The sequence below is a fragment of the Callithrix jacchus genome, chromosome 9, assembly GCF_049354715.1.
Source record: "Callithrix jacchus isolate 240 chromosome 9, calJac240_pri, whole genome shotgun sequence".
Classification (NCBI taxonomy): Eukaryota; Metazoa; Chordata; class Mammalia; order Primates; family Cebidae; genus Callithrix; species Callithrix jacchus.
Genome location: NC_133510.1, coordinates 73,061,898 through 73,089,381, shown reverse-complemented (window position 1 = coordinate 73,089,381; position 27,484 = coordinate 73,061,898). Strand labels below are relative to the sequence as shown.

Sequence of the window (27,484 nt, the reverse complement as noted above, 5' to 3'; positions counted from 1 at the left end):
ACTTGTCTCTCTGCAGTTCCAGCGTCTGTCCAAGGAGTAATTGCAGACAATGCATACAGCAGTCATTCCTTAATAGTAAGTTGGCAAAAAGCTGCCGGTGTGGCAGAAAGATATGATATCCTGCTCCTAAATGATAACGGAATCCTTCTGCGCAACACATCAGAGCCAGCTACTACTAAGCAACACAGATTTGAAGATCTAACACCAGGAAAGAAATACAAGATACAGATCCTCACTGTCAGTGGAGGCCTCTTTAGCAAGGAAGCCCAGACTGAAGGCCGAACAGGTAATGAGCACAGCATAATGTTCTGTATCACGTATTGCCAGTATTTACTATTGTGTAAGAGCCATAGGGTGAGAGGGATGAAGCAACATTGGGAGACAATATCTAACTCTTGACATGCTGGGAACATTCACCCTGATTTACCACTTCCATGTCAGTTGCCCTATTCACACAGGATTCAGCCCACCGCACTCTGAGTCTGATTTTTCATTAATATTGGTGCTATTAGCTTGCTATTGCTGCTGTAATAAACTGTCACAATCTTAGTGGCTTAAAACAACCCAAATTTATTATTTTCTAGTCCTGAAGGTTAGAATCTGAAAATTGTTTTTGGGGGACTGATATCAAGACATCAGGGCTGTGTTTCTTGTAGAGACTTTGCGGGGAGAATCCACTCCTTGCCTTTTTCAGCTTCTGAGGCCACCCACATTCCTTGGCTCATGTCCCCCTCCCAACAATGGCATTGCTCCCATCTCTGCATGTGACCTCACATCACTTTCTCTGCTCTCCTGCCTCCCTCTTCCATCTTTTAAGGACTCTTGTGATTACCTTGGTCACCACCCGGACAATCCAGGATAATTCCTTCGTCTCAAGATCCTTAACTTAATCACATCTACAAAGCCCTTTTTGCCACAGAAGGTAACATATTCACAGGTTCTGGGGATTAGGACATGGACATCTTTGGGGTCATTATTCAGACAACCACATTGGCCTAATTGATTGATTACTTATTTATTAAGTACATAGGTCAGAAGGCAGGGATGGTTATGTTGACAGGGACAGAAAAATGAATCAGGCATGCTTCTTATCCTTTAAAGAGGTGACTGACAAGACAGACGCATGGACAAATAATGGCAATTCATTGTGATAAAAAGTACATATAAGAGAGGGATGTCCAGCATTCAGGGAAGCATGAAGGTCAGGTGGAATTGGGAGATCTTCATAAAAGTGACATTTCAGTACTGTCAAGAAGAATTCTCCATATGGAGAGAAGGTAGAACACTTTATACAGACAGCCTGTCCTGTGCAAAGGCCAGGAGGTATGAACAGGAGAAAGGAGAAGTTGTGGGTGGCTGAAATGTGTGTTGCATGATGGAAAGGTGAGGCTGAAAGACAGATTAGACCCAAATTAGAGGGTGCCTGGTAGTCTTCCTCAGGAGGCTTTTTCTTTATCCTATAAGCAATACAAATTTTTTAGCCAGAGAGTAATTGTTTTGATAAAAAGTTGTACCTTTAGAAAGAGAAATCAAAGTGCATGGGGGAATCATTTGAGTGGAAATGAATCGGAGGTGAGATCCACCTATTAACTTATTTATTATCTAATACCTACTATAGGTTAGGCACTGTTCTAACTGCTGAATATACAGAAGTGAATAAAAATTCCCCATGGTCATTATGCTTATAATCTAGTGGGAAAGAAAGTCACTAAACAAAATAAGTAAAAGATATAGGAGGTTGGGTGGTAATAAAGACTAAGAAGGAAATTAAATCAGGAAAGTGGGATAGCAAGAGTTAGGGCTTGTAATTTTATCTGTTTATTATTTTTTATTTTTGGAGACAGAGTCTAACTCTGGCACCCAAGCTGGAGTGTACTGGGACAATCTCAGTTCCCTGCAACCTCTGCCTCCTGGGCTCAAATGAACCTGCCATCTCAGCCTCCCAAGTAGTTGGGACGTCAGGCATGAACCACCATGCCCAGCTAATTTTTGTATTTTCTTGTAAAGACAGGACTTCTCCATGTTGCCTAGGCTGGTCTCGTACTCCTAGGCTCAAGAGATCCACCTGCCTTAGCCTCCCAAAGTGTTGAGATTACAGGTATGAGCCACCACACCTGGTCAAGGGGCTTACAATTTTTTTTTGTTTTTTGAGACAGAGTCTCCCTCCGTTGCCCAACCTGGAGTGCAGTGGTGGTACAATCTCGGCTCACCACAACTTCTGCCTCCTGGAATCAAGCAATTCTCCTGCCTCAGCCTCCCGAGTAGAGTAGCTGGGACTATAGGTGCACACCACCACATCTGGCTAATTTTTGTATTTTTAGTAGAGACGGGGTTTCACCATGTTGGCCAAGCTGGTCTTGAACTCCTGACCTCAGGTGATCCACCCTCCTCAGCCTCCCGAAGTGCTGGGATTATAGGCATGAGCCGCCATGCCCGGCCAGGGCTTACAATTTTAGATAGCACAGTCCCCAAAGACTTCATTGAGGCAGTGACATTTGTGTATAAATCTGAAAGAAATGAGAAAGTCATGCAAATATTTGCAAATTTCTAAGTGGAGCTAATGGCAAGGCAAAGACCCCAAGTAGGTGTGTGTCTGACCTGCTGGAGGAACAGTAAAGAGGCCCCTATGGCTGGAACAGAGTGAGCGAGAATGAGCATAGGGGGATGCAGTTGAACAGGTATGGGGGTAATGACATGACTGCAGTCACAGGATGATAAGGACCAATAGCTGAACGAATGCAGGGGCCCTGGTGAGGAATAGTGGATATAGTAAGAAATATTTTTGCATTAGCCAAGGTGGCACTTGGGGGCTGAGTAGATTATAGAAAGAGGAACAGAAGATTCCAGAGTTTCTACCTGGGATGTCTGGTAGAAGATGATGCCATTAATTGAGATAAAAGAAGCAGGAGGAGAGAGGGCAGGCAAAAATCCAGAGTCCAGTTGTGTACTGAGTTCGAGAAGTCTGAATGACTTGCAGAGAGAGGCGACCATAGGCATTTGGAAATACGGATTTGAGCTCAGAAGAGAAGTGAGCTGGACATAAAAAGATCTGGACCAGAATGCTAGTTAAAGCCATAAATTGAATGAGACTGATTGCTCAGCTAGTGCTGTAGAATATGAAGGAAAGAAAGGATGCATCCGTGGGAAATAACAACTTGTAAGGGCCTGGCAAAAGGAGAGGAGAAAGCAAAGAAAGCCTGAGAAAGAGCATTTGGGGTGGAAGAAAGAGAACTCATGTGAAATCAAGACAGATGTCCTGTTCTGTTTCTACTGGCATCTTAAGCCTTCTGAGGAATCAGGCAGCATCTGTGCCAGCAGTTTGCAAGGAAGCAGTCTCTAGCAGCACTTGACCTTGCCAAGAGGTAGCACGGAAGTCCAAAAGGGGTTGCAAAATTCTAACATGGAGCTTTTTGTAAAATGCTTTTGGCTTTTCCTATTGTTTCTGTTTCCCGTATCACTGAATCCAACTTTCTCTTTCTGTTTGCTTTTCCCTTTCTTTCCCACCTGCTCCCTTCTCCTCACTGCATTTCCCTCCCTCATTCTCTTGCTCCTCTCTTTTCCAGTCCCAGCAGCTGTCACAGATCTGAGGATCACAGAGAACTCCACCAGGCACCTGTCCTTCCGCTGGACCGCCTCAGAGGGGGAGCTCAGCTGGTACAACATCTTTTTGTACAACCCAGATGGGAATCTCCAGGAGAGAGCGCAAGTTGATCCGCAAGTCCAGAGCTTCTCTTTCCAGAACTTGCTACAAGGCAGAATGTACAAAATGGTGATTGTAACTCACAGTGGGGAGCTGTCTAATGAATCTTTCATCTTTGGTAGAACAGGTAAGACCAAGACCCAACCAGTAATGAATAGCCGGGGAATTGTCCGGGTATTCACTGGCTTTTCCTTGGTTGGTTCGTAGTTTCCTATTCTATTCAGGATGTGGCTTTATATGCAATTTGTGACTTTCAGGCTGTTTGACACTAAACCGCACACCTTTGATTATGTGTGAATAATTTGTGGCCCGTTGTTGCAATGGCTTCTGCTCTTTTGCCTCCACTTATTTACTTCCTAGGGTTTGATTAAAAATGAGTGTGGTTCCTCCTCTTGCCATCAAACTGACAAGAGCGTTGTAACCAATTGTAGTTTAATTCAAGCTTTCTAACAAGAAATAGATGGAGAGGAGACCAGGACTAGAGAAGGGCAAACACGAATTCCACAAACAGACAGTGACTGCTGTGAACTGGAAACATAGCACGAGATGAAATGAAAACACAGAGTTCCAGGAAAGTGAGAGGCATCTCTCTGGGCTGCAAATAAGAAACAGAATTTACCCTTTTCCCATAACTTGAGTCCTTTATCTACTATTCAATTTCTATTTTTATTTGTTTGGTTTTCTGAGACAAGTTCTTGCTCTGTTGCCCAGGCTGGAGTGTAGTGACACCATCATGGCTCACTGCAGCCTCGACCTCCGGGGCTCAAGTGATCCTCTCACTTCAGCTTCCCGAGTAGCTGGGACTACTAGCATATGCCACCACACAGGACAAACTTGTAATTTTTTCATTTTTATTTTTTGTAGAGATGGGGGTCTCCCTATATTGCCCAGGCTGATCTTGAACTTCTGGGCTAAAGCAGTCCTCTTCCTTGACTTCCCAAAGTGCTAGAATTAGAGGCCTGAGCCACCATGCCCAGCCTACCTATACAATTCTTTTTTCTCATTTGACAATAGTTTTTAGGTGCTCTTCTGTGCCAGGCACATAGCCCACTGCTGGAATATGACAGTGAACAAGACAGTCAAGGGACCTGCCCTCGGAGAACTCTGCAGTAGCAGGAAGGGGAGAGGACCAGGACAGATCATACAAGGGAAATGATTTGGGAATGCCTTTGAAATACTATGAAAAAAAAAAAAATGATGAGTCATGATAGTGACTTGGCAGGACAACCAACTGCTTTAGAAAGGAGAAGGCATTTCGGCAGAGACCTAAAGATGAGAGGAGCCATGTATTCCAAGGGCATCCAACAGAAGTTCTCAGTTTGACTTTTGAAAGGAGTGAAAAAGAACAGCTATAAGCCTAAACCACAAATACAATTACCTAGATGTCATCATTTGCAAGGCATCCTGCCCTTTGCACATCTTTCCTTACCTGCTCATCGGTGCTTAAAGGTCCCTCAATGTGGCAACAGTCTTCACTCTCCAAAGAATAGCAAAGCTATTGGGATGGGTGGCAGCATGACTAATCTATACAATGTTAGGAGTGACTGTTAACACTTCTTTCCCTAAAGGAAGTTGTATTAATACAGATTTTATAAGAAAGAGCACAAGAGAACTGAGAACCTAAAGGAGGGTGGAGAAGACATAAAGAGACCCAAAAAGGGTGTTATGGGATGGTGGCTGCAGTGAGATAGGCCACACTGGGAGGAGCTGGAACCTTGTATGTACATTTTCTCAGCCTTTTTTATAAGCTAAGTGACAATGATTAATCATTTATGAAGACATCATTTTACATGTTTATCAGGGCAGGTGTGGCAAGCATCTAGAAGTCACCACCTGTTTTGTTTTGTTTTAATTTGCCTTGTATCTCTAGTCCATATGCCCCTAAAGGTAAATGGCCTGAAATGTAGGCAAGATCTGACTACAATATGTACAACTCACCCATAGGCCCAGCATAGCATATATTCTTACCTGTGGGCCAAAATGCCTTTGCTTCTCTTTTACGCTAAGTAAGAATTTTTCTTCTGTTTAAGTTCCAGCCTCCGTGGGTCATCTCAGGGGGTCCAATCGGAACATGACAGACAGCCTTTGGTTCAGCTGGAGTCCAGCCTCCGGGGACTTTGACTTTTATGAGCTGATTCTCTATAATCCCAATGGCACAAAGAAGGAAAACTGGAAAGACAAGCACCTGACAGAGTGGCGGTTTCACGGCCTTGTTCCCGGAAGGAAGTACACACTGTGGGTGGTAACTCACAGTGGAGATCTCAGCAATAAAGTCACAGCGGAGAGCAGAACAGGTGAGAAGACCAGGTGCCAATAGCCAAGGGATGGTGGGAAGTAGCTTCCAGAGACACACTTTAATTATGATTCTAATGATGAGATAAAGCCAATAATGATATACGCTGTGCTAGCCCCTGAACTTGGGAAGAAACTGTGGTATAATAGATAAAGGACAAGGCTTTGGTCCAAAAGAGCTAAATCCTTAGCTAAGCTCTATGAATCTGGACAAGTCACTGAGCATTGCTGGGCCACAGTTCTCTTATCTGCAAAGTGGGGATAGTTATGTACATCATCACTGCATGGCTATCCCCAGTGCTTCCTAGCTGTTTTTATGTCATGGGCATACATAGACACCTGTGTGCCACCCTGGGGTTAATCAACAAGGCTTTCTGCAATTGAATATTATTGTGGATCTCAGCCCTGCACCCCAAAATCTGATGGAATTAACACCTTCACACACTTGTAACCCATTCAGGACACACTCATGCTCCACAGCACCCTGGTAAGGAAGATCTGACTATTAATATTTAAGAAAAAGTACATGAGGCTTGGCCCAGTGGCTCACACCTGTAATCCCAGTACTTTGGAAGGCCAAGGTGGGCAGATCATTCAAGGTCAGGAGTTCGAGAGCCGCCTGGCCAACATGAGGAAACTCTGTCTCTACTAAAAATACAAAAATTAGCCAAACATATGGTGGGTGCCTGTAATCCCAGCTACTTGGAAGGCTGAGGTACCTGTAATCCCAGCTGCCTGGGAGGCAGACGTTGCAGTGAGCTAAGGTCACACCACCGCACTTCAACCTGGGCAGCAAGAGCAAAACTCAGTCTCAAAAAAAAAAAAAAGAAAGTACATAAAATGCTTGAGGACAGTGCCTTATACATAATAAACACTATTAATGGAAGTTCCTGCTACTATATTATTACCTCCTCTTACAAAGCACATTAAAATTGTGTCTGACATTGGTCAGCAATCTTATTTGTATGTGTTACGGCATGGATGTGATTATGTGATTTTTCGCTTTCTCCTACTCAGCTCCAAGTCCTCCCAGCCTTATGTCATTTGCTGACATTGCAAACACATCCTTGGCCATCACATGGAAGGGGCCCCCAGACTGGACAGACTACAACGACTTTGAGCTGCAGTGGTTGCCGAGAGATGCACTTACTGTCTTCAACCCCTACAACAACAGAAAATCAGAAGGACGCATTGTGTATGGTCTTCGTCCAGGGAGATCCTATCAATTCAGTGTCAAGACTGTCAGTGGTGATTCCTGGAAAACTTACAGCAAACCGATTTTTGGATCTGTGAGGACAAGTAGGACATGTTTTGCTACTCTTGATTCTCAAATGGAATGAGAGGAAATATATGTTCAACATCTTACTAAAATATGTTCAACATCTTACTTAAATCCATATTTTTACATGGGATTGGTTAGATTTGAATTTAGGCAGAAGTCTATGTAGATTTGTTCATTCATTCAACATTAACAACAACGGACAACAAAGAAAAAATCTCTCTCTGCCTTCATGGGGCTTACAATTAAGTGGGACATACTATGTGTAAATAGACAATGTATTTTTGGTGTGATGAGGGAAGTACATGATACTGTAGAGACACTGGTTGGGTAATCTGACCCAATACTAGAGAACTTCTTGGAAAAAGAAACATCCAAATTGAAACCTAAAGGGAAAAATTCACCAGGTAGAGATGGGGCAAGAAGTAGAGAATATTCCAGGTAGAGAGAATTAAATATTCCAGGATTAGAGAGGAGGGAGAAAGGAAGCTCTACTAATAGTGGAACAGAAAGAAGTTTATTTGGCCAGAGCATAAAAGGTGAGGATTAAGGGAATCAGATCATAAAATGTTTTGTATCCCATGGTAACAACTTGGAACTTCATTTTGAATCAACTAGAGTCACTCAATTTCAGCAGAGATACCATAATCATTATTTACACTTCAGAAAGTTACTCTGGGTACAGTGTAGAGAATAGAATGAAAGAGGCAAAACTGGAAGCAGAGGGATCATAGTTAGGACATACTGATGTATGTCCCTGAGATAAAAACACTTCGATGGCCGGGCACAGTGGTTTACGCCTGTAATCCCAGCACTTTGGGAGGCCGAGGCGGCTGGATCACCTGAGGATCAGGAGTTCAAGACCAGCCTGGCTAACATGGTGAAACCCTGTTTCTACTAAAAATACAAAAAATTAGCCAGGCATGGTGGCATGTGCCTGTAATCCCAGCTACTCAGGAGGCTGTGGCAGGAGAATTGCTTGAACCCGGGAGGCAGAGGTTGCAGTGAGCCGAGATCTCACCATTGCATTCCAGCTTAGGCAATAAGAGCAAAACTCTATCTCAAAAACAAACAAACAAAAAAAACTTCAGTGACGAAGCATATACCAGTTTCTTCCCAAAGACATTTTGGGTTAGATACTATCACCCTCAAACAAAGAAAATTTTCAGTGTAGGAACTTTAATCCAAATATTTATGTTTCAATAATGCCCAGTATAAGTAGCTTCCAGGATCAGATCAGATAGTTATCAGTTGTTAACAAAACACATAGTTGAAAGTTAGAAATTTAATCACTAGCTGTTTTATTTTGTGATAAGCATTAATACTATAACAGGTATAACTTTTCTGCCCCATTGTATCCAAAGAGCAGTTATTTGTGTGTCGGGAGAAATATGTGAAAAAGAACTAAGAGTTTGAGTTTATGGCAAGCTCAGGATGCGTTTTCAGTGGCTGACTGTGGGCTGTGTTCACGAAATCTGTTAAGCAGAACACCCTGCACTGGTTACCAGACCCAAGGAAGGACTCTAAACACTTCTGCCCATTGCCTCTGGTATTAGAGTTGCCAGGGAAACACAACGCAAACCCTGGATGGAACAAAGCTTTCCTTACATAGAGAGGAGACAGAGTAAGATCAGCCTCAACAGTATGCATCAGTCCTCCACGGCCAGCTGCAGTGGTTGCCCAGAGATGCACCTGCTGTCTTCAACCCTGACAACAACAGAAAACAGAAGGGTACATTGTGTATGGTCTCTCCCGGCAGCAAATGCAGGGCAGTTGGCTAAGTGCACCCTCTCTGGCCCCAGTAGAAGGACCCTGTCCTGTCTCCTCAGAGGACAGCTATAGCATAGGTGTTAGCCATCTGCCATGTGACCCACATGCTTAAGCAGAACAAAAGAGCCTACACTGAGCTTGCAACTGGGAAAGATATTCCCACACAAGGCAGTAAGCCCAGCACAGGTTGTGTAGGCTCTCGATAACTTGATAAGGAAGTATCTTAACCTCAAGGGCCATTTCTTGTACAGCCAAATGGGGGTCAATAGACTAAGACTGCCTCTCCCAACAGCCTCACAGGTGCTCAGTTTAAGAGCTCATATAACTCTGTTAGAGGCTGGGCTTATAGATCCCAACTGGACTGTTGTATTCAGTCCTGGATGCTAGAATTTAAGTGAGGCACTTACCAAATGGGGGCATGCCCCGGAGGACAAAAACTGGCATGAAGAGAGGCTCTGTGCTGTGTTTTATGAGGAATGATGACTGGTGGAACTGGTTTTGCTTTTCTTTTTCAAGGACTGTATTCATTAGGATTGGGTGAGGCTGTGGGTAACAGAAAATCCAAAATCGCAGATGTTTAAATGGAATAGAAGTTTTTTATTTTGATGTGAAATCATTCCAGTACTCGATTTCTCACAAATATGCTTCGATCATGATGAATGATTTGGAGTTCCCAGTTTTCTGCCATCCCATTCCTGGCAGCTCCTCCTTTGGTACCTGGGTTTGTGGTTTTCGCTACGTAGAATGCCTCTTTCTTGATATCTTGGCAGGATGTCATTTCTGCCTTACAGCTTTTACTAACTCCTGTTGATCACTAATAGCCAGCAGCTGAAAGTTGTGTGTCACCCCACATAGCACTTTTTCTCCCCATTTCTCCTGGTACCTTTTCCTTTCTACCTTGTGTCATGGCTATTTTTGGATTCATTTCCATTCCTGGAGGTGAGAGCTAATGTCTTATTTACCACTGCACTGTTCACAGTCCCCAGAAGAGCACCTGGCACATAGTAGGTACTTGTTTCTTTCTACACTTTAAAGATTTCACTCTCCTTTTGTTCACGTGGCTTCTGAGGACAACAGAGTTCTTACCTTTGATCCTCTAGCGGTAAGTTGTTTTTCCCTTTGTGGCTTCTTTCAGGAATTTTTCGTTATCTTTGATTTTCTGTAGTTTGAAAATGATATTCCTAGGCATAGCTTTTTTTGGCATATATCCTGCTCAGTGTTTTCTGAGCTTCCTGGATCTGTGGTTGGTGTCTAACATTTATTTGTGGGAAATTCTTAGTCATTCTTGTTTCCAATATTTCTTCATTTCCTTTCTTTCTTTTTCTGGTCTTCCCATTTTGTGTAGGATACACCTTTTGTGGTTATTCCATGGTCCCTGGATATTCTGCTCTGCTTTTCAGCCTTCGTTTTCTTTGCTTTTCAGTGTGGGAGGTCTCTATAAATATATCCTCAGGCTCGGAGACTTCCCTCAGCCACGTGTAACCTATTAATAAGTCCATCAAGGCATTCTTCATTTCTGTCACAGTGTTCTGATCTCCATTTCTTTTTGGTTCTTTCTTAGGACTTTCATCTCTCTGCTGACATCACCCACCTGTTCTTGAATGTTGTCTACTTCCTCCGTTAGAGCCCTTCACATATTAGAGATTGTTGTTTTAAATTCCTGGTCTGTTCCAACATTCCTGCCATATCTGACTTGGCATCCTTGTTCTGGATTCTGGATCTTTGTTCAGTCTCTTCAAGCTATAACTTTTTTCCTTTAGTAGGCCTGGTAATTTTTTCTTGATAACTGGATATGACGTGCAAGGTAACAGGAACTGCTGTAAATTGGTGTTTGGTGAGGCAATGATGAAGCAAAAGGGAGGAGAAGTGCTTTCTGGTCCTCTGATTAGGTCTAGTCTTTTAGCAAGCCTATGCCTCCAGGCTGTGAACTTCGCAGGTTCTTCTCAGCAAGCCCTAGCCCCACCTGAGGTGGGCAGGATGGTTGAAGTGGCTGGGGTTGGGTTGTCCCCCTCGCCCAGGTCAGTTAGGCTCTGATAAAACCCCAGCAGGTTAGGCTTTGGTTAGTTGCCCACCGAGGTCAGAGTGCTCTAGGGCGTTTCAAAACAATTATTTTGTTCCTCGCTTTCAGAAGCACCAGGGGATTTTTCTTTGAGATTTACTGTGAGAACATGGTTGAGCTCCTGGAGCTAAAACTCACAGAAGTGTGGAGGGCCCCATAACTAGCTCCCCTGGAGTCTTGAACTGTTACTCAGACTTGTCCACTCTTGTCCTCCAGCTTTTCCCACCCGAGCCCTAGTTCCCTGGGAGATCTGTACTCATGTGTCTCTGCTTGGTGAGCCACGACACTCTGTATTTGCCTGTCTGCCCCTCCTATACCTAGATCCCAGAGCTAGTTGGACCCAAAGGAGCTGGAAAAAAAATTCTTTCAGAGTTCTGAAAAGTGTTGGCTCCTCTGTCTCCTTTAGAGCCTGACAAGATACAAAACCTGCATTGCCGGCCTCAGAACTCCACAGCCATTGCCTGTTCTTGGATCCCTCCCGATTCTGACTTTGATGGTTATAGTATTGAATGCCGGAAAATGGACACCCAAGAAGTTGAGTTTTCTAGAAAGCTGGAGAAAGAAAAATCTCTGCTCAACATCATGATGCTAGTGCCCCATAAGAGGTACCTGGTATCCATCAAAGTGCAGTCGGCCGGCATGACCAGTGAGGTGGTTGAAGACAGCACTATCACAATGATAGACCGTAAGTGTCCCTGGAGGTGTGCACGGAGCCTCCTGTCACTGCGTGAAGGGCGTGCACCTTTCTCTATCACATCCATCACCGCTATTCACTTGCATACAATTCACTTTTGCATAAGCCTATCTGATTGCTACTTGGGGAGGGGGACTTAAAAGCCTCCATGAAATAGAAACATTTTTCTGGGTAAAGTACCCAGACAGCAAACAAGTTAGAAGATCTTAAAGTACCTGAATGAGTTAGTATTTAAATAGATCACTTTGCCTCATATAGTTAGAGCGATAATGGAGCTCTTAAGCAATTTGAAGCAACAGCTTCAGGAAATTCTGCTGAAGAGCTGCCTCTTTCATTATGTTTAATGTGCCACCGGCAAATCACTTCCTCTGCCTGTTTTCCTTCAGGAGAGGGGGAGGAGTTTCTTGATTACAGCATTAAACACAGGCACATGCTCACACACACACAGTCTGATGCAAGAGAGTAGAATCCTTCATTTCACTAACTGTTGTTTATGCTGTGAAGGCAGAGTTGTGACCCCTCTTGGTTCTTTCCCCACCTCTTTTTCCAGGCCCCCCTCCGCCACCCCCACACATTCGTGTGAATGAAAAAGATGTGCTAATTAGCAAATCTTCCATCAACTTTACTGTCAACTGCAGCTGGTTCAGCGACACCAATGGAGCTGTGAAATATTTCACAGTGGTAGTGAGAGAGGCTGATGGTAAGTTACCATGAGTTAACTCCACTCTGAGACACAGAATTGCTTTCTCAAAGGTCGTGTGGGAGATCTTTCTGTAACAAGGTTTCAAGAAACTTAAGTAGAAAATGTTTGTCTCATTCAGCCTTATCTCTGCTGGATACAGGGAGATGTAAGAAAAAGCTGCTCAAAGGCTCTCTGGGCAGTAAAGCCTTTTATCCTCTGGGTTTAATTATTAAATGGAAGGATAATAGCAACCACAATGATAATAACAATAACCATCATTTATTGAGCCCTTGCTATGTGCCATGCACTATTGGAAGTGCACTGCATGTAATGCCTTATTCAGTACTCTTCACTCCTGGGTCAGTCTCATTCACTACTCTTGTTCTGCTGTTAAACCCGAATATGCCTCAACTGTCTTCACTCCTCCCTGTCCCAATATCTCATCTGATCATACGCTTGCAAACCACCCACCAAGTCACAAAAATAACCAAAAGCTTAAAAGAAGAAAAAGATGTTCATGAGAAACATTTTTCCCTTCTCCACTGAATTTTTGAATCGTATGTTTCATTCTCTGGTTTTCTAAATTATTCAATACCTACCTAATTCCTACAGATAAGACAAAGTCTAGGGAATAGTTATCACAACATCCCATACAACCACTAAGTATGAGCTTTCAAGCTTATTAAACCAGCATTTGTCAAACCACTTGTAAGAGCGTTGCATTTGGGGCACACCTGTCCATGTATGTATGTGCCATTGAGGTCTTGTGTGTTATTTCTCCAAAAGGGATGTTTTTTCCTGGAATGACATTAATATAGTTTACCTTTCTTATGTATCTTTATACTGTTTAAGGTGCTGCATGAGGTTCTTAAGCATCCCTGATAATTATGACCCATTTGTGGGTACGGGGGAAACTTGAAACCTGACAAACTCTGAGGCAGTTTCTAGGCTCACAGGTATTTTAGGCTCACATATCTGATAGTCTATGTGCTTTCACAGTTTATTTAATTGTACTAAATCTGGTTATGACAATTAGTTAAATAATTTCAAGAGTCAGCGGTACGTCCCAGATTTTCTCATACCACATAATTGAAGATAAATTGGTGAACTGTGGAAAGACTTTAGACTTCATTAGACTGCAGTGAAGACAGTGTTTTACTACATGCATGTAAGATGGTAACCAAAAAGTCACACCCCAGAAAGTAGCCTTGCATTCCCCAGCCAGATAGGTTTCTATTGTTGATGTCCATGGAGATGGGCTGTGATTTCCAGGTTATCTAAGAAAACAATCCATCTCTCATAAATGCCATTTATAGTATATATACTCATGCTAAAGACAACATTCCTTTTTAACTACTGCCAACAAAGTATTTCTAAGACCCACTTATGAGCAAATCTTATTAAACAAGAGTCCAGGATGCTATGATAAACCGCCATTACACCACTCCTTGAAGCTCATTGTAAATAGCATCTGATCTCTATAGTATTTATCTTTCTACTTATGCTTTTCTCTAGCCAACATCAAAACTGGTTTGCAGTGCCAAGACACACAACAGGCTGGGTGGACAGGGGAAGAGTTCTGGGAAGTGCTCTGAGTAAGGGGCCAAATTCAGACCAGGATTAAACTGTACTCAAGATAACAGAGAGCCACACACAGAGCAATGAGCAAACTAGGCATGGCATGTGGAACACCCCTTGTGGGATGACTACTCTGGCCTAGGACATGATTTCTCTTATCTGTTTCCTATTTCCCAGGTCATAGGGGTTTCCTTATTAGCTCAACTACAGTGGTTATTGGCAGAGAGTTTATCAAGTTGGTTGACTCACAATGGGAGTTGGCCAACACTCTGGAGTTGTGAGACGTGCTATCATTTAATGCAATGAGCTACCCTCATTCTATTTCCTAGGAAAATGATGAGATATATGTGTGTGTTTGTATGTGTGTGTGTATTTTATAGACACAGTATTTATTTTTATGTATTTTAGAAAAAGTAAAATTTATTAGGAGAATTTTACATCGTTTTTTGAGATCACAGAATCTGTACTTTGGAAATGGCCAGAGATAATGGATGAGGAGGCAGCTGTAGAAACGTAATTTTAAATCACTGAAATCACTTAAGTCACAAGAAAGGCAGTCTTTAACTGTGGGTTTTCTCCTCCAGGCAGTGATGAGCTGAAGCCAGAACAACAGCACCCTCTCCCTTCCTACCTGGAATACAGGCACAATGCTTCCATTCAGGTGTATCAGACTAATTACTTTGCCAGCAAATGTGCTGAAAATCCTGACAGCAACTCCAAGAGTTTTAACATTAACCTTGGAGCAGAGATGGAGAGCCTAGGTGGAAAATGCGATCCCACTCAGCAAAAATTCTGTGATGGACCACTGAAGCCACACACTGCCTACAGGTTAGATCTATTACCACTGTTTTGCTAGAAGGGACATGCTACATTACTTGGCACTCAGCTCTCTGAGCATCTGATGCATGTGAGCTTCTGTAGATTAATAACCTACGTTACAAGAGTACTCTGCATTTTCCTGGGTAATTTATAAAAGCTGGATTCCTGCCTCCACTTGCAGGTAATGTGTTTAAAGGGACTTCATCAATATGCAAAAGCTCCAGTACATTAATGGAAAAATTGAAGGTTTTTAATAGATTGTTCTTCCGTCTACAACTTTTTTTTTTTTTTTGAGATGGAGTCTCACTCTGTTGCCCAGACTGGAGTACAGTGGCACCATCCCAACTCACTGCAACCTCTGCCTCCTGGGTTCAAGCAGTTCTGCCTCAGCGTCTCCAGTAGCTGGGATTACAAGTACAAACCACCACGCCTGGCTAATTTTTATCTTTTTAGTAGAGACAAGGTTTCACCATGTTGGCCAGGCTGGTCTCCAACTCCTGATCTGAAGTTATCCTCCTGCCTCAGCCTCCCAAAATGCTGGGATTACAAGTGTGAGCCACCATGCCTGGCCCTTCAACAACTTTTTAAAATATGAGTCCAATGCTTTACTTTGCTCATTATTGTGAAAATGTCCAAATAAAAAGACTGAGTTTAGGAAGATCTAAACAATATGAAGTTATGTCATCTGCTTATAATGCAAACTGAAATTATACTCCCTTGCTTACCTTCTAAGGCAGGTAAAGATAGAAGTGCTCTTTGGTCCAGACAGAACTCTGGAAGGTAGGGGAGGCCCCTGAATGAATGGGGACACCCTTTTTTCCCACTGAGATGACAAATGAAAAGAAGTAGCTATTTGGCTTTGGCTCCAGGAAACATTACTGCAGCCACTAGGCTCTTCTGCCCTAGGAATTGGCGGTGCTCTTGCTCTGCACTGTGTTTTCAGAAAGCAGGTACATATAGCATCCTAATCAGCATCCTCAAGAGAAAGGGAACCGAGGCTACTGTGTAGGATGTAGAGGTGTAGACATCCAAGATTATTACTTCTGCAGAGAATGTACCTTCTCTGTTGGATGTTGGAAGAGCTGATACCTCACCAATATGGCAGTAAATTAGGTTTTCCATGGGCCATTGTCCATCTGGTTTGTTGATGCTGAGGTCTTATTGATTCTCACATATTTGGAGTATCACTCCTAGGTCTCAAAAAGAAAATTCTCCTGCCAGTTCCAAAAGGAGACTATGACATAGCATCATACCAAGAAAGTTCTTAGCCCTCCCTCACATCAAAAAAGTCAGACATGTTTTTCCTGAAACAAAACACTCAGTTTTGGCAGGAACTCTGTATAGCTACCTTTGCCCAGGACTCACCAGATACTTGCTGCTGCCTCCCAGGCGAGGTCAGCACCTCCAGATTAAACACACACAAACTTTTTATTGATATTTATTTCAAAAAGAGACCATATGAGCCTACCTAAAGGAAATGAGATTTCAGAAGAACAAAAGAGAAACATGAAAGATCAGAAAACCAGGATTTATCAGTTTCTATAAGAATCAAGAAATGCAGCCAGGCATGGTGGCTCACGACTGTAATCCCAACATTTTAGGAGGCCAAGGTGGGTGGATCACTTAAGATCAGGAGTTCGAGACCAGCCTGGCCAACATGGTGGAAACCCTGTCTCTACTAAAAATACGAAAATTAGCCTGGCCTGGTGGCGCATGCCTATAATCCCAGCTATTTGGGAGGCTGAGGCAGGAGAATCACTTGAACCCTGGAGGTGGAAGTTGCACTGAGCTGAGATCATGCCACTGTACTCCAGCCTGGGTGACAGGGCAAGACTCTGTCTCAAAAAAGAAAGAAAAAGAATTAAGAGATGCCTCAGCTCCTTGGTTACCTGGGCTCAAGGAAACTTGAGCAAAAATCACCTAAGGACTATTTTCTCTTTTTGAGTTGGAAAATTGAGGCTGATTTTGTTTGTTTACTTATGGAGACAGGAGAGGTGAAGATAACTCATGACTAAATTTCAAAGAGAGTGAGAGAGAATAAGAAGCTGGAAAAATGTATGTCCGGACCAGAGTCCAGCAATCTCCCAGCACCCATAGTAGCAGTGGAGGTCTTTGGAAGAGCCCCTGCATTTGGTTCCAGCTCTGCCACTTTTTAACTGTGTTACGTTGTAAGCAGCATTTCAGTTCTCTAACCCTCACCTTCCTCACCTGCAAAGCACCATAAAGTTGTCCTGAGTAGTAGTCCTGAGTATGTGGCAGATCAAACCTAGTCATGTCCCTTCTAGATTATTCACTATTCCTTAGAAGAGCAAGAGCAGATTCCAGTACAGGGCACACTAAGCCCGGCTTTCTTCTGCCTGCCTCACCAGCTTTGTCTCCAACCATATTTGCTCCAGGTACCCACTGCTTCTTGCTACTCCTCACTCCTTGGAGTTCCCTGAATGTGACATGGTTCTTTTATATGGCAGAGCCTTTGCATCTTTCACTCTCTTTTCACAGTCTTTTCACTCGCAGATGCTTTCCATTCTTATCTGGCTGGCGAATTCTCTATACACTTCAAAAGCCAGCTCAACCCTCAGCCACCCACACTATCCTGTCAACCCACAGCTGGGCAGTTGGGTGCTCCATGAGCTCCACGTCCACATCCACAGCACACCCTCCATTCCTCCAATCCTACGCTGACCAGTGGCATTTAACCTTTTATTGAATTACCTGCCCTCTTCACTAGCCTGCAAGAGCTCACAGTCCAACAAGGGAGACAGATGTGTCACTGGTTACAAAACAATATGGCAAGTACCTGGCACAAAAGACATGCTTGTGAAATGTTTATGAAAAAATACGGGAATGAGCCAAGACAAAGTAATGCATTCGTGTTATGGCTTCATCATCTCTGTGTACTTACTCGTTTTCCAGAACACAGCTTTCCTATATTTCTCCAATATATATGTTTAGTTCAATCCTGTTAAAAGCCTGCCAGACAGATAATGCTTGATGATAGGAGGTATAGTCTCCTAAAGCACATCAGAGAACCACGTGCAAATCAGTCTCTTGTGTGGTGGCTGCTGAACTCAGTCCATCAGAATTCTGCCTGTCTCAAGACAATCATCACCACAGTGGCCCTCCTTGTTGTTAGGCATCCTTTTATCCAAAGGGAATAGGTGGACAGGAAATAGCATGGAAAAAGAAAAATTAGGGTTGAGAAGAACAGGAAATGCCAGGTTTAGCTGATATGCAAGTTTATTGTATCAACGGATATAATGTGTTTTATTCATTGTTGGGTTCCTGTAATTCATATGTATTATTCCATTGTTTCATATGGAAAGAGAAAGGGCATATCATTATGAGGAGAGGGAGTTGGAAGGTTAGCAAAATGCTGGTCTGGTTTTGTTTTTATTCTAAATAGAAAAGCAGTGTGACCGTTGACAGGTGGTAAGCTTCTCCTGACCTCATTTTCTTGAAATGAGGGAAATTGAACCACATGATCTTTAATTTTCTGTTATAGAACTCTGATTCTGGACACATTTAAAATGGAATAAATTCTATCAGATATTTGTTCATTAAAATAGTGTCTTATTCATGTTATTTTGTCATATTCATAATTATCTTGCTATAATATATTCAGCATATGTTTTATTGCCTTCTCTGGGAGTAGGTGTTGCTGGGTGGTAAATAAATAACGTGGAGCCACGGCCTTCAAGGAGCTTACAATGTGGGGAGAGAAAGAAGCCACGTCTGTGAAATAGTGGCAGAAATGTTGAAGGATATAAGGAATAAAGGAAAATTAATGCTGTGAAGGTTCAGAAGGCTTCTCAAAGGATGTATTAAAACACAGGAATTAAAATATAGGAAAGGATTTAGGAATATGCAGATAGGGACAGAAGGAGATTCAGTGTGGAAGGAATAGTGGGAGTCAAAGTGTGGAGGTTTAAATATACAAATTGTTTAGAGAAGAACAAACAGTCCAGTTTCAAACAGAGGGTGAGTAAAAAGGAGTAGACAGGGATAGGACAGGACAGGATTGTGGGTGGGTGCTAAGTGCTGGGCTGAGGGAAGTAGTTGTTATTTCATTTTTGGAAAAGTTTTAAGGGAAGAGTGCCTGATGACCCATTGATTTTAAGCTGGACTTAAGCTAGGTCATTATCTCCTTCCTAAAGGTCCTTATTTATCTGTATCCATTCAGTACTTTGTGTTTACACCTGTGACTTCAGAGCAGAACATGTCAAGGCTGTTAGTAGCCAACACTTTCATTTGACAGATGAGACATAAAGAACTTTAGGGACCATTCAACTAACCAGCAATGGAGTAAGAGAGAGATCTAGACCCCAGATCTTCTTGTTCCTAGCCTAGCCTCTTTTTACATCCTTCCTACAAAAGCTGTGGGGGAGGTGTGTGTGTGTGTGGGAGAGAGAGAGAGAGAGAGAGAGAGAGAAAGAGTGTGTGTGAAGGCGGTGGGGACGGATGGGGTCTTGCTCTGTTGCCCAGGCTGGAGTACAGTGGCATGATCTCAGCTCACTGCAACCTTCACTTTTTGGATTCAAGCAATTCTCGTGCCTCAGCCTCCCCAGTAGCTGGGACTACAGGCAGGCATCACCACGCCTGGCTAATTTTTGTATTTTTAGTAGAGATGGGGTTTCACTACGTTGGCCAGGCTGGTCTCAAATTCTTGGCCTCATGTGATCTGCCTGCCTCAGCCTCCCAAAGCGCTGGGATTACAGGCATGAGCCATTGTGCCCAGCCAGAAGTAACTGCTTTTAACCAAAAATTAAACCATGAGGAAATAAGAAAAGAGAGTCTGCACCAGAAGCCAGAAATATGAAGTTCAGTTTTCTTCCATCATCTCTCTGTGTGATCTTGGGAAGACATGGACTCTCTCCTAGCCTCAAATTCCAAACCTCTGAAGTAATATAATAAGCTTCCTTATTATATTGGAGAGGCTGAACATGATCAAACAGAGCCATGTTTGAAAAAGTCCTTCTGGCTACGTGCAATGGCTCATACCTGTAATCCCAGAACTTTGGGAAGTCAAGGCAGGCAGATTGCTTGAGCCCAGGAGTACAAGACTAGCCTGGGCAACGTGGTAAAACCCCATCTCTACTAAAAATACAAAAATTAGCTGGGTGTGGTAGTGTGCACCTGTAATCCTAGCTGCTCAGGAGGCTGGGGTGGGAGGATCACTTGAGCTCGGGGCATGGAAGTTGCAGTGAGCCTTGATTGTGCCACTGCACTCCAACCTGGTGATAGAGCAAGACCATGTCTCCAAAAAAAAAAAAAAGAACAGAAAGGAGAAAAAAAGTCTTTCCACACTTATTAATAAGAAACTCTTATCAGAGACACTCAATTTTTAAACGTATAATAAATTAGCAACACACTTGCCAAGGCATTGGTATTTTAGTATTTAGCATAGCTTGCCTTCCAAAATTAGCAACACACATCAACTCCTCACCTTTCCCTTTAAAGTGTGGTGACTGCTGGTTACACTTTGTGGACATTTCTCAATATACTTCCATTGACAGCCTGTTATTCTTGAAAGAACACCTTTTTACTTGAAATGGGTCTTTTGGAGATGAAAGTTAAAGATGTGATTTACCAATATCATCTTGATGTTTGTTTTTCAGGATTACACTCAGATCTGGGCATGAGTTAGGAGGAGAGGAAGCAGGGTCAGAACTATTTTCCCTGGCCTAGTACTGCTTCAGCATTATCACAGCACATGCCCAGATACCTTTGGGTTCAAGAAGTATAGATGTTTTAAAAAAAAAGAAAGAGGAGTAATTCTGGTCACTTTCTTAGAACTGAAAGTAACACTAGTGAAAGTTTTTCCATATAAACCAAGCCTAATTCTCCACCCATACGGTTAGAGAATCTTCACAGTAGGAGGGTCTCAAGAAGTCACCCAAGCCAGTCTTTAACATAGTGCAGTGATGCCCTCCTGTATCTTCCCTGGGACTGGTTCTCCTCCAGCCTCTATTTGAATCCCACCCCCATCCTCCCACCGCCAGTGACTGGGAGCTCACAACCTAGGAGGTGGCTCATATTCTACTGTTAGAAAACAACTTAATGTTCCTAAACTCCTCCTTCCTTATTACTTCAGCCTACTGAGCCTAATTCTACCTTCAAGAAGAAAAATAATCACATTATTCTCCTCTTCTACATGGCAGCCTTCCTTAAATCTGAAGCTAACTATATGATGTCCCTTGAAGTCTTCTCTATCATTGTTCAGGTCAATCACCTCAAATGATCTCTAATTCATCCTAAAATATGCCCCCAGAAATTGAGTGCAGCCCTCTAGGCTGGCCTGACTTGTGCAGAGAGCACGAGACTTAGGTCCTTTGATGGGGAATCACAGGCTTCTCTTTCAAGCAGAGGTTACAAATCTGTGTGTTTGTAGCTGCATCTTGCTTGTTTATAGAATTTAGGACCAGCTGATTTTCAGGCACTATCCCACATGGACACGCGGACAGCTACCTCAGCAACTCTTCTGCCCAGGTGACTGGAATAACTCCAGTGTCAGCTGGATAGTTCTAAATCCATGCCTCACTGTCCCTCTAAATCCAGTATATTCCAAGCAAAGCGTATCCTCCTTCACCAGTCTCTCTCCTCATTTTTTTTTAAGACAGAATCTTGCTTTGTCACCCAGGCTGGCTCACTGCAGCCTCTGCCTTCCAAGTTCAAGCAATTCTCCTGCCTCAGCCTCCCAAATAGCTGAGATTACAAGTGCCCACCACCACACTGGGCTAATTTTTGTATTTTTGTTAGAGATGGGGTTTTCTCATGTTGGTCAGGCTGGTCTCAAACTCATAACCTCAGGTGATCTGCCTGTCTTGGCCTCCCAGAGTGCTCGGATTATAGGCGTGAGCCACCGCGCCTGGCCTCTCTCCTCATTTTCATCAATGATGTCACTATTCTCCTGAGTGACGTGAGCTCAAGTCATAGGCCGCCCTTGATTCCTCCCTGCTCCTCTTCAGTCTGGGCCCCACCTAGATCCTCCTCTGAGTGCCTTTCACAGTCTTCTTTCCATTCTTATTGCCAGGTCTCCTGGCCAGGGCCCCGTGTCCTTGGCCCGATTATCATAGCAGTCTCTTCATTGAGCTCTCTGCTCCCAGCCACCTCACCTCCTATGCCCACACGCACAGTTTCCTCCAAATTCTACTATTCCTCATTTGCCATTGTATATACACTTTCTTCGTTTGCTATTTGCTTTATTCCTTTGTATTTTGTCTTTCACGTTTCCAAGACTAGTGACCATGCCTCTCTTTGTAACTTCAACAATTTATAAAGAAGGCCTTTGACAAACATTTCTTATTGACGATCAATATGATATTAGAATATTCTTAAATAAAATGATATTTTAAAAATTGTGCTAAAAGATGAGGAGATATGGAAGTTAAAATAGCAATAATAATGTTGATACTTGGGCCACCTGACTGCTCTAATGGGCATCTCAGAATTAATTCCCCCACAACTGATCTATCCAGATCTTTCAAATCCCCCAATCTACTTCTCCATAGTTTTCCCTCATGTTAGTAAATGACACCTCCATTCTTCCAGTTGTTCCCCGCCAGAACATGTGGGATCATCCATACTCTGTATTCATCAGCAAATCTTTTAGTTCTCCCTTCAGTATATCCAGCACTTCTCACTCACTGCCTCCATCACTACCATTCTGAATAAAGCAGTCCCACGTGCTCTATTCCCATTGCTTTCCATCTTCCTTACCCCATTCTTTTCTTTTTCATACCACACAGTTCATCTGATTTACTGAATTTGTGTGTTTATTGTCTGATTTCCTCCATGAGAATGTAATCTCTGGAATGTCAGGGACTTGGTTTTGTTCCTTGCAACTCCTAGAACAGTGATTGGCACGTGGCAGGGGCTCAATAAATATTTATGAATAAATTGACGAATGAATGCATGAACCCAGGTCTGTCTGATTCCATAACTCATATTCTACCCTGCTATGCATTGACCAGGTACCACCCTGTTTGTCCTTGAACACATTTTTCAACTACTGTGCTCAGCAACTAATTTATATTTAAATAAATTGATTTTCTTTTCAGAATCAGCATTCGAGCTTTTACACAGCTCTTTGATGAGGACCTGAAGGAATTCACAAAGCCACTCTATTCAGACACATTTTTTTCTTTGCCCATCACTACTGAGTCAGGTAAGGCTAACCTTTACATCATGTTCTGCCAACTCCCATGTCACCTATAGGAGCCTCTAATGGGGAGATATTGGCTGATGCTAGGGGGAACGTTTATTTTCACTAGGAACTTAATCTTTATGTGACCAAAACTTGAGGTTTTTTTTTTTTTTTTTAACCAATCCGTGTTTTTAATTCTTAAATTCTTGACATTACAGAACTAAACTGAAATTTATTAACATTCCACTCTTACATTTCTTATCGACAAACAAGAAATAAAATTCATGAGCCAAAAAACCCAAAACAAAACTAAAAACAGGGAAAAGCTTATAAAACTAAATATGGATCCCAGCATTAACAGCTGAACAAAGAATGTGATTTTTAAATTCTTAGCAGATGATAAAGTTGTGTAGAAACTGAACACTTACAAATTATTTAAAACCTGGAATCACTGACCAGAAATTACACAGTTGGATCATGGGAAAACAGCAGAAAGGGGTTATCGAGGGAACCTACACTGTTCTAGCTGCACCCCATGCCCTTCTCAGAGGAAAGCCTGGCATTGATTAGATACTGGGCCAGACTAATACTGGCAGCAGAGCCAGTGATAGTAACCTGCCTACCAGAGGAGCCTTCCACTGGGTTGGCAATTTTGATCTGGGCCCCGGAATTAAAGGGATCACACAAATTCTCTAGAAAAATGGATTGAAAGGGGATTAATCTAAGAAGAAGGTGAAAATACAGTATTATTTTTAATTAAAAATGAATTATTTTCTAAACAGTGAATGAAAACCAGTAAAATCAACAGTTTTCACAACCCAAAATATAAGTTAGTACAAAAGGCTTTCAGTTAAAAGTGAGAATGTTTATATACTTATACACAGAAATGCTCAGGAAAACAGACTAAAAGAAAAACATCAAAATATTAATGATACGTATCTCCCAGTAGTGGAAAGACAGGTGAGTTTTCTTCCTTTGCTTACTACGTGTTGACTTTGTATTGCTGAAAACTGTATATGTAAAAGACTATAAGTAACAATTTCTAAAAGAGTATATTAGAGGGAAAGCCTAAGTAATAACAGAGGCTAGTATTTACTGGTCACCTTCTCTATGGAGACACAGTTTTAAGCATTTTACATAGAATAACTTGTCCAGCCGGGCACGGTGGCTCAAGCCTGTAATCCCAGCACTTTGGGAGGCCGAGGCGGGTGGATCACAAGGTCAAGAGATCAAGACCATCCTGGTCAACATGGTGAAACCCTGTCTCTACTAAAAATACAAAAAATTGGCTGGGCATGGTGGCGCGTGCCTGTAATCCCAGCTACTCAGGAGGCTGAGGCAGGAGAATTGCCTGAACCCAGGAGTCAGAGGTTGCGGTGAGCTGAGATCGTACCATTGCACTCCAGCCTGGGTAACAAGAGCGAAACTCTGTCTCAAAAAATAAATAAATAAATAACTTGTCCAACTTTCATGACAATCTTTTGAGGTAGATGTTATTATCATCCCCATTTTAAAGATGAGGACATGAGTCACCAAGAGATTAAGTATCTAGCCCAAGATGGTACAGCTGAAACTCTGGCACTTTCAGCCGGGGCATAAAACTGCCCTGTCTCTGAATACTTCCACCAGGCTGAGAATAGCATCATTTCATCACCTTCTTTCTCAACACCATTGTCTGTGCAGCCTTCTCCTGTAGCCCGTGTTCTGCAATGCTTGACCTCTGGGTCTGCGAAGTTCTTTACAGCTGAAACCATCTCTCGTGCTGCATGACAAAAGATGACTCAGCCTCACAAACATTCCAATCAATTTATGCTAAATATAGGGATAATCTCCCACTTTTCAAGCCAAAGGGGGATGAGAATATAGTTAAGCAGATTTTAGATGTCTTTGTTTATAATTTAGTGTACGGACTTTGAAACACAATTCTTTCTTTTTTGAAATATTGTTACATGACAAAAATTGCATGTAGTCCAGTACAGGAAGACAGTAAACATATATTCAAAAAAAAGATGTTAACCACATTCAAGAAAGATTGTGTTGATTTGATGAGTCTTGAAAAGCAACATGGAAGAAACAAATCTAAGGTCTTAAAATGCAGCTTCCAAAATGGACTACTTCATATACCTAAATTTAATGGTAACACAGTAACACTTTTACAAGAAAATACAGGTGTAAATCTTTGTAACCTTAATTTGAAAATACTTTTTAGCTATGACACCAAAAGCAAAAGCTACAAAAGAAAAAATAATTTGGATTTAATCAAAATTTAAACTTTTGTGTTTCAAAGGACACTACCAAGAAAGTAAAAAAACACCTACAGAATTGGGAGAAAATATTTACAAATCACATATCTGATAAGAGCAAGTGTCTAGCGTATAGAAAACTCTTACCTCACAATAACAAAAACACAAATTACACAATGTATATATATATTTTGAAGATAGATAGAGTCTCGCTCTGTCACCCAGGCTGGAGTGCAGTGACATCACCTCAGCTCACTGCAACCTCCACCTCCCAGGTTCAAGCATTTCTTCTGCCTCAGCCTCCCCAGTAGCTAGGATTATAGGCACGTGCCACCACACCCAGCTAGTTTTTGTATTTTTGTAGAGATGGAGTTTCACCATGTTGGCCAGGCTGATCTCTAACTCCTGACCTTGTGATCCACCTGCCTTGGTCTCCCAAAGTGCTGGGATTACAGGTGTGAGCCACCATGCCGAGCCAAATTACACAATATTTAAATGGGCAAAGGCTCTGAATAGACATTTCTCCAAAGAAGATGTACAGTTGGCCAATAAGCACATGAAAAACTGCTTAATATCGTTAGTCATTAGGGAAATGCCAATCAAAACCACAGGAAGGTACAACTTCGCACCCAGTAGCATGGCAGTAATCAAAAAGACAGTAACAAGAGTTAGTGAGGATATGAAGAAATCAGAACCTTCCATACATTGCTTATGAAAATGTAAAATGGCATAGTTGCTTAGCGTTACCAGATGACCCAGCTATTTCACTCCTCATTATGTACCCAGGAGAAATGAAAACATATGTCCACACAGAAACTTGCACGTGAATGTTCATAGCAGCATTATTCATAATAGCCAAAAAGTAGAAACAATCTAAATGTCCATTGATGGATGAATGGATAAACAAAATGTGATATATCCATACAATGGACTATTATTCATAAGAAGGAATGAAATTTTGGTATATGCTATAACATGGATGAACCTTAAAAACATTATGCTAGGCCGAGTGCGATGCCTCACGCCTCTAATCCCAGCACTTTGGGAGGCTGAGGTGGGTGGATCACAAGGTCAGGAGTTTGAGACCAGCCTGACCAACATAGTGAAACCCCATCTCTGCTAAAAATACAAAAATTAGCCAGGCATGCTGGCATGCACCTGTAATCCTAGCTACTCAGGAGGCTGAGACAGGAGAATCACTTGAACCTGGGAGACAGAGGTTGTAGTGAGCCAAGATCATGTGTCATTGCACTCCAGCCTGGGTGACAGTGCGAGACTCCGTCTCAAAAAAAGAAATAAAAGATAACATTATGCTAAATGAAAGGAGCCAGTCACAAAAGATCGTGGATTTATGATTTAATTTCTATGAAATGTCTAGAATAGGTAAATCCACAAACACAGAAAGTAGATTAGTAGTTGCCAGAGATCTCGGGGAGGAGGAAAGGGGCTGACTGCTGTAGGTATGCAGTTTCTTCTGAGGGTGATGAAACTGTTTTAAAATTGATTGTGGTGACATTTGCAAAACTCTGTGACTATACTAAAGACCATTGAAATGTACAGTTTAGATGGGTGAATTGCATGCTATGTGATTTATATTTCAATAAAGCTATTTTTAAAACGAGGCCACTCTTGCCACTTCATAAACTCCCAGTGGCAGTATCATACCAGATAATAAAAATAAGACTTTGTTAAAATAGTTCCAAGAAATCCACTGGATTTTCCAAAGCCCCAGTGCTGTGTAACATGTTTTATATAAAAGAAATTGCATTTTTATCTTGGTGGCAAACTTACAGCTTTTATTTTAGGTGCCCCAAGCTTTACATGTAAGCATAAAGTCCAAAATTCCTCTATAAGCTAGACACCATTAACTTCAAAAGTGCACAGTGGCATCTGGCCTCACTGCTGCAGGGTGGGAGCCAGCCTTTCATCTTTTTAGGTGCATACCCATAGCCTTTGGAAAGTAAGTGGTTCATCATGGGCATCATTTGAATTCTATGTGTAATAACATTACTTGGGAGATATGGCTTTATTGCTTTCTTACCGGTTCCCTAGCACTAATTTTCCCATCTGGATTTGTTGTTTCTATCTGGATTATTGTAGAGCCCTTGTTTGGAGCTATTGAAGGTGTGAGTGCTGGTCTGTTTTTAATTGGCATGCTAGTGGCTATTGTTGCCGTATTCATCTGCAGACAGAAAGTGAGGTAAGTACAAAGATCCTTCTTGTGA

The 27,484-nt window shown here is 42.3% G+C and overlaps 1 protein-coding gene across 4 annotated transcripts in view; it reads left to right on the top strand.

The window, feature by feature from the left end:
• PTPRB (protein tyrosine phosphatase receptor type B) overlaps positions 1–27,484 on the top strand; it is a 121,641-nt gene that overhangs the window by 74,760 nt on the left and 19,397 nt on the right. For all 4 annotated transcript variants that reach the window (XR_013521927.1, XR_013521928.1, XM_002807127.7 and 1 more), the window contains 9 exons: positions 17–286; positions 3,564–3,827; positions 5,731–5,994; positions 7,010–7,291; positions 11,507–11,785; positions 12,345–12,494; positions 14,639–14,882; positions 22,931–23,037; positions 27,360–27,459. Coding sequence is in view for 2 of the 4 variants with exons in the window: in XM_002807127.7 (XP_002807173.4) it covers positions 17–286; positions 3,564–3,827; positions 5,731–5,994; positions 7,010–7,291; positions 11,507–11,785; positions 12,345–12,494; positions 14,639–14,882; positions 22,931–23,037; positions 27,360–27,459 (1,960 nt within the window). In the remaining 2 variants the exon portion in view is untranslated. The remainder of the gene's footprint in view (positions 1–16; positions 287–3,563; positions 3,828–5,730; positions 5,995–7,009; positions 7,292–11,506; positions 11,786–12,344; positions 12,495–14,638; positions 14,883–22,930; positions 23,038–27,359; positions 27,460–27,484) is intronic.